At 37.9% G+C, this 12,287-nt stretch overlaps 1 protein-coding gene across 1 annotated transcript in view; it reads left to right on the top strand.

Moving 5' to 3' along the window:
- UBA6 (ubiquitin like modifier activating enzyme 6) overlaps positions 1 to 12,287 on the top strand; it is a 106,678-nt gene that overhangs the window by 75,967 nt on the left and 18,424 nt on the right. Inside the window, exons 19-23 of the mRNA XM_066384644.1 lie at positions 4,639 to 4,820; positions 6,535 to 6,640; positions 9,774 to 9,863; positions 9,972 to 10,052; positions 11,712 to 11,840. Of these exons, the coding sequence (XP_066240741.1) occupies positions 4,639 to 4,820; positions 6,535 to 6,640; positions 9,774 to 9,863; positions 9,972 to 10,052; positions 11,712 to 11,840 (588 nt within the window). The remainder of the gene's footprint in view (positions 1 to 4,638; positions 4,821 to 6,534; positions 6,641 to 9,773; positions 9,864 to 9,971; positions 10,053 to 11,711; positions 11,841 to 12,287) is intronic.

Raw genomic sequence — 12,287 nt, 5'->3', positions numbered from 1 at the left:
CATTCAATAAGATATAACATCCTTTTCTGTTTAAAATACTCAATAAAATGGGTATAGAATGAAAATACCTCAACACAGTAAAGACCATATATGACAAACCATCAACTAACCTCATACTAAATGGTAAAAAACAAAGCTTTTCCTCTAAAATCAGGAACAAGACAAGGCGGCCCACTCTCTTCACTCCTATTCAACATAGTGCTGGAAGTTCTAGCCAGAGCATTCAGACAAGAGAAAAATAAAAGGCATTTGTATTGGTAAAGAAGTAAAGGTTTCACTTTTTGCAGATGACATGATCTGGTATATAGAAAACCCCAAAGACTCCACAGAAAGACTTGGAAACAATAAACCAATACAATAAGGTCACAGGATACAAAATTAATATACAGAAGTCTATTGCTTTCTTAAATGCCTACAGTGAAACTTTGGAAAATGAACTAAAAGAAATAATCCTTTTTACAGTTGTAACAAAAAAAAAATAAAATACCTAGGAATAAACATAACAAAGAATGTAAAGGACCTATATACTGAAAACTACAAAGCATTATTAGAAGAAATTGAAAAAGACACAATGAAATGGAAAAATATCTCATGTTCTTGGATAGGAAGAATAAATATAGTTAAAATGGCCATATTACCCAAAGCAATATACAGATTTAATGCAATTGCTATCAAAATTCCAAAGTCACTTTTTTAAAGAAATGAAACAAAAAATTACCAGGTTTTTATAGAACCATAAAAACCCCCAAATAACTAAAGTAATCCTGAAAAGAACAAAAAATGAAGCTGGAGGCATTACAATACCTGACTTCAAATTATACTACAGAGCCACAATAGTCAAGACAGCAAGGTATTGGCAGAAAAATAGACACTCAGACCAATGAAACAGACTCAGGAGCTGGAAATAAAACCACATATATGTGGACAAATCATCTTTGATAAAGGAGCCAAAAACACACAATGGGGAAAAGAAAGCCTCTTCAATTAATGGTTGTGGGAAAACTGGAGAGCCACATGCAAAAGAATGAAACTCAACGACGGTTTGTCTCCTTGTACAAAAGATAATTCTAAATTGATCAAATACCTAAATATAAAATCTGAAACAATAAAATACAGAGAAGAAAACTTAGGTACTAAACTCATGGACCTTGGCTGTAGAGAACATTTTATGAAAGTGACCCCAAAAGCAAGAGAAGTAAAGGCAAAAGTAAATGAATGAGACTATATCAAACTAAGAAGCTTCTGCACAGCAAAAGAAACTAATAACAAAACAAATAGGCAGCCAGCCAAATAGGAGATATTTGCAAACAAAAGCTCTGATAAGGGGTTAATGTCCAAATATATAAAGAACTCACAAAACTCAGCAATGAACAAGCAAACAATCCAATAAAAAAATGTGGAGAGGACACGAACAGACACTTCTCTGAAGAAGAAATGCAGATGGCCAACAGGTACATGAGAAGATGCTCATATTCACTATTAGAGAAATGCAAATGAAAACTGCAATGAGATACCACCTCACACCTGTTAGATTAGCTATTATCAACAAGACAGATAATAACAAGTGTTGAAGAGGCTGTGGAGAAAAAGGAACCCTCATTCACTGTTTTTGGGAATATAAATTAGTACAACCACTGTGGCAGAAAGTATGGTAGTTCCTCAGAAAATTAAGAATAGAACTACTATATGATCCAGCAATTGCTCTACTAGGTATATACCCCCAAAAGAAGACACATGCGCCTGGCGGTGGCACAGTAGATAGCATGTCGGACTGGGATGCAGAGGACCCAGGTTCGAGACCCCGAGGTCGCCAGCTTGAGTGCAGGCTCATCGGGTTTGAGCAAGGCTCACCAGTTTGATTGAGCCCAAGGTCACTGGCTCAAGCATGGTTCACTCGGTCTGCTATAGCCCCCCGGGTCAAGGCACATATGAGAAATCAATCAATGAAGAATTAAGGAACCGCAACAAAGAGTTGATGTTTCTCATATCTCTCCCTTCCTGTCTGTCTGTCCGTCCCTCTCTCTGACTCTCTCTGCCACAAAAAAAAAAAAGAAGACACATGCACCCCCATGTTCATCACAGCATTATTCACTGTGTCTAAGACATGGAAACAACCAAAATGCCCTTCAGTAGAGGATTGAATAAAGAAGATATGGTACATATATATAATGGAATACTATTTAGCCATAAGAAACGATGACATAGTATTATGACAATATGGATGGACCTTGATAACATTATACTGAGTGAGATAAGTAAATCAGGAAAAACTAAAAGCTGTATGATTCCACACATAGTTGGGACACAAAAAATATGACTCATGGACATAGATTAGAGTGCAGTGGTCACCAGAGGAAAGGGGGAGTGGGAGGAGAATGAGGGGTTGAAGGAAGGGTATAAAGAGGGAAAAATATAGGGTGATGGAGGATGATTTGACTTTGGGTGATATATATACAATATAATTAACTGTCCAAATGATATGGAGTTGTTTGCCCAAAATCTGTATACTCTTTTTGACCAATTTCACCCTGTTAAAATTTTCTAAGTTAAAAAAATTAATAAATAAAATGTATGTCACAAAATTCATTTACTTAACTATTCATTTAACTTATAAAAGAACTACAAAGTTTACTTAGTCTTATTTTACTGAGTTCTAACAAAGTTTCTGCTTTATATGTATACTAACAGCACTAAGAGGTAAAAACATGTCAGCCTAACAATGTGAAAGGAAACAAATATAATTAAAACAAAATGTATGGGGCCTGACCAGGCGGTGGCACAGTAGATAGAGCGTCGGACTGGGATGCGGAAGGATCTATGTTCGAGACCCCAAGGTCGTCAGCTTGAGCGTGGGCTCATCTGGTTTGAGCAAAAAGCTCACCGGCTTGGACCCAAGGTCACTGGCTCCAGCAAGGGGTTACTCGGTCTGCTGAAGGCCCACGGTCAAGGCACTTAAGAGAAAGCAATCAATGAACAACTAAGAAGTCGCAACGCGCAACGAGAAACCAATGATTGATGCTTCTCATCTCTCTCCGTTCCTGTCTCTGTCCCTGTCTATCTCTGCCTCTTTAAAAAAAAAAAAAAAAAGATGTATGGGGCCAGGCCAGTTGGCATAGTGCAGGGATCGGGAACCTTTTTGGCTGAGAGAGCCATGAACACCACATATTTTAAAATGTAATTCTGTGAGAGCCATAAAACGACCCGTGTACATTACGCATTATCCAATAAAAATTTGGTGTTGTCCCGGAGGACAGCTGTGATTGGCTTCAGCCACTCGTAACCATGAACATGAGCGGTAGGAAATGAATGGATTGTAATACATGAGAATGTTTTATATTTTTAACTTTTTTTTTTTATAAAAGATTTGTCTGCAAGCCAGATGCAGCCATCAAAAGAGCCACATCTGGCTCACGAGCCATAGGTTCCCGACCCCTGGCATAGTGGATAGAGCGTCAGCCCAGTATATGGACATCTCGGATTTGATTCCCAGTTAGGGCACACAAAAGAAGCTACCATCTGCTTCTCTCCCTCTTCCTTTCCCTCTCCCTCTTCCTCCTTTTCTCCCTCTTCCTTTCCTGTAGCCAGTGGCTCAGTTGATTTCAATCAAGCATTGGCCCCATACTGGGACTGCCAGATAGAACCTGGTCAGGGCACATATGGGAGTCTGTCTCACTATCTTTCCTCCTCAAAAAAAGAAAAAAATAGATGTCTGTGTTTAAGCAGAATGGTCTATAGATATTTAGTGTCAGAGCTCGTACTTCCAAAATGAACTTTGATAACACTTGAAATGACACGAATGATCTTTAAGAAAAGAATGCATTATATATGGGGTACCCTTTTTTATAAAACTAAAACATATAATTTTTAAAAATATTTACATCCAGAAATATTAATATTTTTTAAAGACTTTATTCCCAGCCTGACCAGGCGGCGGCACAGTGGATAGAGCATCAGACTGGGATGTGGAGGACCCAGGTTCGAGACCCCGAGGTCACCAGCTTGAGCGCGGGCTCATCTGTTTTGAGCAAAAGCTCATCAGCTTGGACCCAAGGTCGCTGGCTTGAGCAAGGGCTTACTCGATCTGCTGAAGGCCCATGGTCAAGGCACATATGAGAAAGCAATCAATGAACAACTAAGGTGTCGCAACAAAAAACTGATGATTGATGCTTCTCATCTCTCTCCATTCCTGTCTGTCTGTCCCTATGTATCCCTCTCTCTGACTCTCTGTCCTTGTAAAAAAAAATAAAAAAGATTTTTATTCCTAAAGTACTAGATTCCAATACCTGTGAAAGCTCGTATTTTACAGTTTAGATTTGTAATATTTTAGTGAATATGCACTTAGCTGTTTCTAAACTATTAACTATGAAGAACAGTGTACTTTTAGTTAGAGTTTTAACTATTTTAAGAACTCTAAAGGACTTGGCTGTAAAAGGGAGGTTGTTTAGATTTCTATTAATAATGTATATATTATTTAGACTAATATGAACTATTAGATGAAGTATAACTACAATGAATGTAATTTACAGAAACAAAAAAATGAAAATTTATTTCATTACTCTCGCCTCATGTTTTCAGTTCAGTCATAGCCTATCTTTTCTGTTTTACATTAATTTTTTTCTGTTTTTGCTATTTGTTTAGAAGCCTAAAAGCTGTACTGCTGCTGATGCAACCCTGAAAATAAATCCTCAAGTCAAAATAGATGCACACTTGAACAAAGTATGTCCAGCCACTGAGGATATTTACAGCGATGAGTTCTACACTAAACAAGATATAATTATTGCAGCATTAGATAATGTGGAAGCCAGGAGATATGTAGACAGGTATGTAATTGAAATTCAGGAGAAGCGCCCATCTGCTTCTCCACCCCTCCCCCTCTCCTTCCTCTCTATCTCTCCCTTCCCCTCCCGCAGCCAAGGCTCCATTGGAGCAAAGTTGGCCCAGGCGCTGAGGATGGCTCCATGGCCTCTGCCTCAGGCGCTAGAATGGCTCTGGTTGCAACAGAGCAACGGCCCAGATGGGCAGAGCATCGCCCCCTGGTGGGCAGAGCATCGCCTCCTGGTGGGCATGCCGAGTGGATCCCGGTCAGGTGCATGCGGGAGTCTGTCTGACTGCCTCCCCGTTTCCAACTTCAGAAAAATTAAAAAATTAATTTTAAAAAGAATTGTCTTTCTTTTGTGTTCACTCATTTTCCACAAATATTTGTTGACAATCGACTAAAATTTTTTATTCTTTATGTTCCTATTGCAGTACTCCTCAAACCTTGTAATGATTTCTCATTATACGTAGAATAAAATCCAAAATCTCTAACATGGCCTAATTGTTTTTTATAGTATCTGCCACTTGTCTACCTCTCCAGCTTAAAATAGACCTGTTCCTTTCTGGTTCGCCTTATTTTAGCAACAGATTTCTTTTTTCAGCTCTTACAGGGCATCCTGGCTTTTTTTTTTTTTTTTTAACTTCAGGGACTTCTGTGCATGCTCTTTTTCAGCCTCAGGAAATTATGTTTATCTTGTTCCAAAATTCCTAATCCCAAATATACCTATTCTTCACCTACCTTAGTTTTTTTCTTCCTCCTTTAGTTGCAACCTAAATGTCTTTGTTTAAATAGGCTATCTTTAACCCCCAAATTCTAAATTAGAATCTGCTATGGTAATTTTTTATAGCACTAAGCATTTTCCTTCATAGCATTTATTTTTATTGATATACATATTAATTTAATGTTCTTTTTTCTTATTAAATCATTTACTTAGAAACCATTTATTTTCCCATCACTATGTCATGGGTATTCAACAAATGATCTTATTCAGTAAATGTTTGTAAGATAAGAAAATGAATGACTGTCATGTGTACACGTAGATAGTTTTCTTACATCTTTATATGACTCTTTAAAGTTAAGGTGTTAAAGCAGGTATATTTACAGGAAAATTTACTAGTTTGAGAGTACTGTGAAAAGTTTGTTCTCTTGGGCAGGAGGAGGAAAATAACTTTAATAAATTAAAGAATATAGGTATTATAAGTTAGGAAGGTGTAGTATTATTTGGAATAAAGAAAGTATTTAAGGGGGGGCCGAGGGTAACATGGGGGTGAGGGGAGATATATTCGGTGGGGCACTTGAATCTATGTAAACACAATAAATTAAAATTATAAATAAAAATTTTTAAAAAGAAAATATTTAAAAGATTACGGTGGGATAGAACCTGAAGCCAGAAAATAACCAAAGGAAAAATGGGAAGCAAAAGAATGAAGAATAATAACACAGTAAAAAATTAACCTAGTGGAAAACAAGCTGAAGCCAAAATTTAGGTGGTTATAGTAGTAGAAGGTAGAGACAAAAATTCCTAGAATGAACAAGTTTGTTAGGTGAAGGGGATGGAAATGACAAATAGGTTGTTTGGTGGTAATGTATGTTTCCTAAAATATTGTAGCCAAGAAGTGATCAATATGTGAAGTGGTCAATAGAAAGTAGTAGGATTTCCTCTGCTTACATTGTTATTGGTCATTTTCATGTTTGTTTTTTATTGCATTTTCAAATAGCCGTTGTGTAGCAAATCTACGGCCCTTCCTGGATTCTGGAACAATGGGCACTAAGGGACACACTGAAGTTATTGTACCTCATTTGACTGAATCCTATAATAGTCATGTAAGTGAACCAATTTTTTGAAGTAAATGTCTGTTCTTTACAGATATCTCATACTTTTTGTTGTCTTTGTTGGTCAACAAATTTGATTTAGCTTCTGCAATCCTATTTTTAATCTGCCATTCATTTTCATACATATGTATATGTACAATTTTAAAAGCATAGCTGAACTGATTTTGATAAATCATCAGTATTATGGCTTTGGACTTTCTGGAGTCTATTTTTTAGTTGCTATTTATTTCTCAGAGCTGCTTGATTGGTTTTCTAACAACTATTCAACCATAACTCATGAAATCTTACTGAAGAATTCATTTCTCCATAGGAGGGACCAAGCCATCTATATATATACGTACATACAGTGTGTCCATAAAGTCATGGTGCACTTTTGACCGGTCACAGGAAAGCAACAAAAGACAATAGAAATGTGAAATCTGCACCAAATAAAAGGAAAACTCTCCCAGTTTCATACCTATTCAGTGCAGTTCGATGTGGGCTCTCGCACAGATTTTTTAGAACTCCTTAGGTAGCTATCCCGTATAGCCTCTACAGACTCGTCACTGACTGATGGCCTACCAGAACAGGGTTTCTCCACCAAACTGCCGGTTTCCTTCAACTGCTTATCCCACCGAGTAATGTTATTCCTATGTGATGGCGCTTCGTTATAAACGCGCCGATATTTATGTTGCACTTTGGTCGCGGATTCGAATTTAGTGAGCCACAGAACACACACTGAACTTTCCTCTGTACTGTCCACATATCGACTGGCATGGCCATGGGCTGCTCCACTATATACACAGTGTTACGTCATCATCTGTGCATGCGCACATGCTGCCACATCATCCTACAGAGACTAGGAGGGTTTTCCTTTTATTTGGTGCAGACTTCACATTTCTATCGTCTTTTGTTGCTTTCCTGTGACCGGTCAAAAGTGCACCATGACTTGACGGACACTGTATTATTTATAAATGGTACAACTTTTTTTTTAACCCCTACAAGTAATCTTCAGATATTGACAAAAGTTGAAAATCACTGACCTAAGAAATAATTACAGGCTTTAGGATTTAAAGAAAGTTCAACCCAGGTTGTAAATTTGAAAGAAGTATATTTTTCTACAAGTGTAAATATTCCTTTAATGAAAATGTTTGCTCTAGTAAAATTTCAAAATTTTATAAAATTTATTTTCCCATTTACTCTCATGAAATAAAGTTTATATAATAAAAACATTATGGTTCACAGATCACTTAGTTTAATTTGAAGGAAATTATATGGAGGAAATCATGATATATTCATATTGGAAATTTTTCAAAGTAGGGATTATTATAAAATTCCAAAACTTCCCTTGATTCTCTCATTCTACTTCTTTCCCAAACCTCCTGTATTCCCTGACTTCATACTCAAAATTGAGAATTTAATATTGTCTGACTTCTTTGGCTTATCTTATATTGAATGGCATTTCAAAAATTAATAAACTGAAATATGTTTTCAAGTAAAAGAAAAACAGCCCTGGCCGGTTGGCTCAGTGGTAGAGCGTCGGCCTGGCATGCAGGAGTCCCAGGTTTGATTCCAGGCCAGGGCACACAGGAGAAGCGCCCATCTGCTTCTCCCCCCCCCCTCCTTCCTCTCTGTCTCTCTCTTCCCCTCCCGCAGCCAAGCCTCCATTGGAGCAAAGTTTGCAGGGATGGCTCTATGGCCTCTGCCTCAGGCGCTAGAATGGCTCTGGTTGCAACAGAGCAACCTCCAAGATGGGCAGAGCATTGCCCCGGTGGGCATGCTGGGTGGATCCCGGTCTGGCACATGTGGGAGTCTGTCTGACTGCCTCCCCATTTCCAGCTTCAGAAAAATACAAAAAAAAAAAAAAAGACAAAAGTATATTATTTTATTTATTTGAGAGAGAGGAGACAAGAAGGAGGAGATATGAAATATCTACTCATAGTTGTGATACTTTAGTTCATTGATTGCTTCTCATATGTGCCTTGACTGGTGGGATCCACAAGCCAGGTACCCCTTGCTCAAGCCAGAGATTTTGGGCTCTAGCCAGCAACCATGTGATCATGTTGATGATGCCATGCTCTAGCCCAGGGGTCCCCAAACTACGGCCTGCGGGCCGCATGCGGCCCCTTGAGGCCATTTATCCGGCCCCCCGCCGCACTTCCGGAAGGGGCACCTCTTTCATTGGTGCTCAGTGAGAGGAGCACATTGACCATCTCATTAGCCAAAAGCAAGCCTATAGTTCCCATTGAAATACTGGTCAGTTTGTTGATTTAAATTTACTTGTTCTTTATTTTAATTATTATATTTGTTCTCGTTTTGTTTTCTTACTGTAAAATAAGATATGTGCAGTGTGCATGGGGATTTGTTCATAATTTTTTTTATAGTCCGGCCCTCCAATGGTCTGAGGGACAGTGAACTGGCCCCCTGTGTAAAAAGTTTGGGGACCCCTGCTCTAGCCAAATGAGCCAGCATTCAAGCCAGTGATCTTGGAGTTTCTAACCTGAGACCTTAGCATCCCAGGTCGGCACTCTATCTGCTGTGCCATCACCTGTCAGGCCAAAGTGAGTCATTTTGTATTGTGTAAACCAGTAAGTGTAGACTAAATATAATAGGAGAAGAATTTTTTTCAGCAGTACCTTTTTACATGAGACTACATAGGCATTTGCCATTTATTTTGCATACCTTGTGCAAAAAACTGAACCAAGCATCAAGGATATATTCATGGTCCTCAGTTTTTTTTCCTCCATTGTGAAACTCATGGTATGCAGAACACTGTATTTGGGATTTTTTAATTACTTTGCATAATAGGGAGTGGTATAAAGTTTTAAATGTTGCCTTGATTCTTGGAGAGAAAAAATTAGTTATGTATGGTGGTCTACCATGAGTACCACATGGTGTCAAATGAGTGCACAAATAAAAGCAGTAATAAAATTCATGTTTGTTATATTGCTATTAAATAGGTTGAGTGTCAAAAGAATCAACCTGTCCTTTTAGTGCCTAAAAGAGAAAAGATATAAAAATCTTGGATTTATTTCATTTTATTTTTGAATTTTATATTTTTAATTGTCTTAAAATATTCAAGTAAATTCAATCAATAAAAAATTGTCATTGCTTCTTTTAACTATTATCATATTTTTTAAATTAGCGGGATCCCCCAGAAGAGGAAATACCGTTTTGTACTCTAAAGTCATTTCCATCTGCTATTGAGCATACTATACAATGGGCAAGAGATAAGGTAATAAAAATCTTTTTTCAAGGAATTTTATTCTGTAGTAGAAAAGAAAATACTTCCAAATTTCAGTTAGACTTTTCTTTATAACTTTTTTCTTCTTTTTCATAATAGTTTGAAAGTTCCTTTTCCCACAAGCCTTCATTATTTAACAAATTTTGGCAAACCTATCCATCTGCAGAAGAAGTCTTACAGGTAAAAAGTCAATGCATTTTGGTACAAAAAACACTTTGTCTGTGTAATGTTATTTTCAAGTTACCTGCAAATGGTTTATTTTACCTCCCTAATAGGAGGTTAAAGAGATTATTATTGTTTGTAGTAAGTACAGAGGAATCTTAAAATTATCAGGTCACGGCCCTGGCCGGTTGGCTCGGTGGTGGAGCATCGGCCTGGCATGTGGGAGTCCCGGGTTCGATTCCCGGCCCTGGGCGCACAGGAGAAGCGGCCATCTGCTTCTCCACCCCTCCCCCTCTCCTTCCTCTCTGTCTCTCTCTTCCTCTCCCGCAGCCGAGGCTCCATTGGAGCGAGGGTTGGCCCGGGCGCTGGAGGTGGCTCCTTGGCCTCTGCCCCAGGCGCTAGAGTGGCTCTGGTCACAACAGAGCCGTGCCCCAGATGGGCGGAGTGTAGCCCCCTGGTGGGCGTGCCGGGTGGATCCCAGTCGGGTGCATGCGGAAGTCTGTCTGACTGTCTCCCCATTTCCAACTTCAGAAAAAAAAAAATTTATTTTGTCACAAATGACCATTTTTTTTAATTGATTTTAATTTATTGTGTTTATATTGATTCTAGTGTCGTCCGAATGCATCCCCCCTCTCCTGTATTCCCTTCAACATCTCCCTTGCCCCCTCCCCGTAGCGTCCACCCCCTTTCCTTCAGGTTTATCCCATCCTATCATCCCCTTTCCCTCTGTTCTCTTTTCCTCTCGTTCCTTTGATCTCTCCTCTGTCTCAATTCTGTTCCTCAGTTCACATTGTTCATTGGATTCCTCAAATGAGTGAGGTCATATGATATTTTTCTTTTTCTGCTTGGCTTATTTCACTTAACATAGTAGTTTCCATGTCCATCCATGTTGTCTCAAAAGGTAAGATTTCCTTCTTTTTCATGGCCCCATAGTATTCCATTGTGTATATGTACAACTGCTTTTTAATCCACTTGTCCACTGATGGACACTTGGGCTGTTTACAGATCTTTGCTATTGTGAACAATGCTGCCATAAACATGGGGGGTGCATTTCTCCTTACAAATGACCGTTTTTTTTATTTTATTTTATTTTTTTAGTTTGATTAAACTTTATGGAATTGCCAATATTTGACCATGCTTGACCCACAAAATATAAATACATATGATTTAGCCTAATAAGGATGTCATAATAATGCTAGGAGAGCTACAAATAATAAAAGGGCTTGTTAAGATCTTTGAGTTCTAGTTAAACTTTCATGATTCGACAGTAATATCTCAGAGTTTTCATGGTGAGGGCATTTCAGAGATATTTTCTTACTTTTATTTAATCCTGTACTAAAAAATGCCAGCTCTTTAGTAGAAAACATTATTCTTGGTACTTCTTTTTATTAAGTACACATACAGTACTAATAGCAGGCAAGACAGAGGATAACTTGGGAAACAAGAAACTTTTAGAATTAAAATTTCATGTACTATTTTTTCCTGCCCCCCCTCCAAAAAAGACAAAAGTGGAGGGAGAAGTGGAGAAAGGAAGGGACAGGAACTTGAGTTGAAACAATAAAAATCCTAACACACATGAATGAGATGACACTCCAATCTTTGGCTAATAGTTCCTGGAAGAGAGAGACAAAGTGTTTTTCATTGGAAATGCATTTGTTTTGTTTTCTCTCATTCTAGAAGCTACAAACTGGACAGAGTTTAGAAGGCTCTTTTCAAGTTATTAAGTTACTTAGCAGAAGACCTAGAAATTGGTCCCAGTGTGTAGAATTGGCAAGGTTAAAGTTTGAAAAGTATTTTAATCATAAGGTAAGTATGCATTATAAAACATTAAGAAAAGATCTGACCTTGGCTCATTTATGTATAATTACTACTAATTTCTTTTGGGAAACTTTTCAGAAATCAGTAGTGAAATAACTGAGAACAGGTGCTGACACAGCTTGTTTCTCATTGAATGTGACTGATTAAAGAATTTATTTAAACTTCACTAATTGGCTTGTTAGTTATAAATTAACTTGATCCTTCTCTTTCTGAGTGCAAAATTGGGTTTTAGATAGAGGTTCCTTCTGGATTATAAGGAATACATTTCATCAGTAGTCTAAAAGTAGTTTGTTTTTCAGAGTAAATCAAGAGACTGAGAAAATAGATTTTCAGAAATTTTGTTGGAATTTTTGCCTTCTCCACCCTATCTAATAATCATTTTTTGTGTCTATTTCCTCATTTGTAAAATGGGGGTAATAGGTACATATTTAATAG

This window comes from Saccopteryx leptura, chromosome 5 (genome assembly GCF_036850995.1).
Source record: "Saccopteryx leptura isolate mSacLep1 chromosome 5, mSacLep1_pri_phased_curated, whole genome shotgun sequence".
Classification (NCBI taxonomy): Eukaryota; Metazoa; Chordata; class Mammalia; order Chiroptera; family Emballonuridae; genus Saccopteryx; species Saccopteryx leptura.
This window is presented reverse-complemented; position numbering and strand designations above follow the sequence as displayed.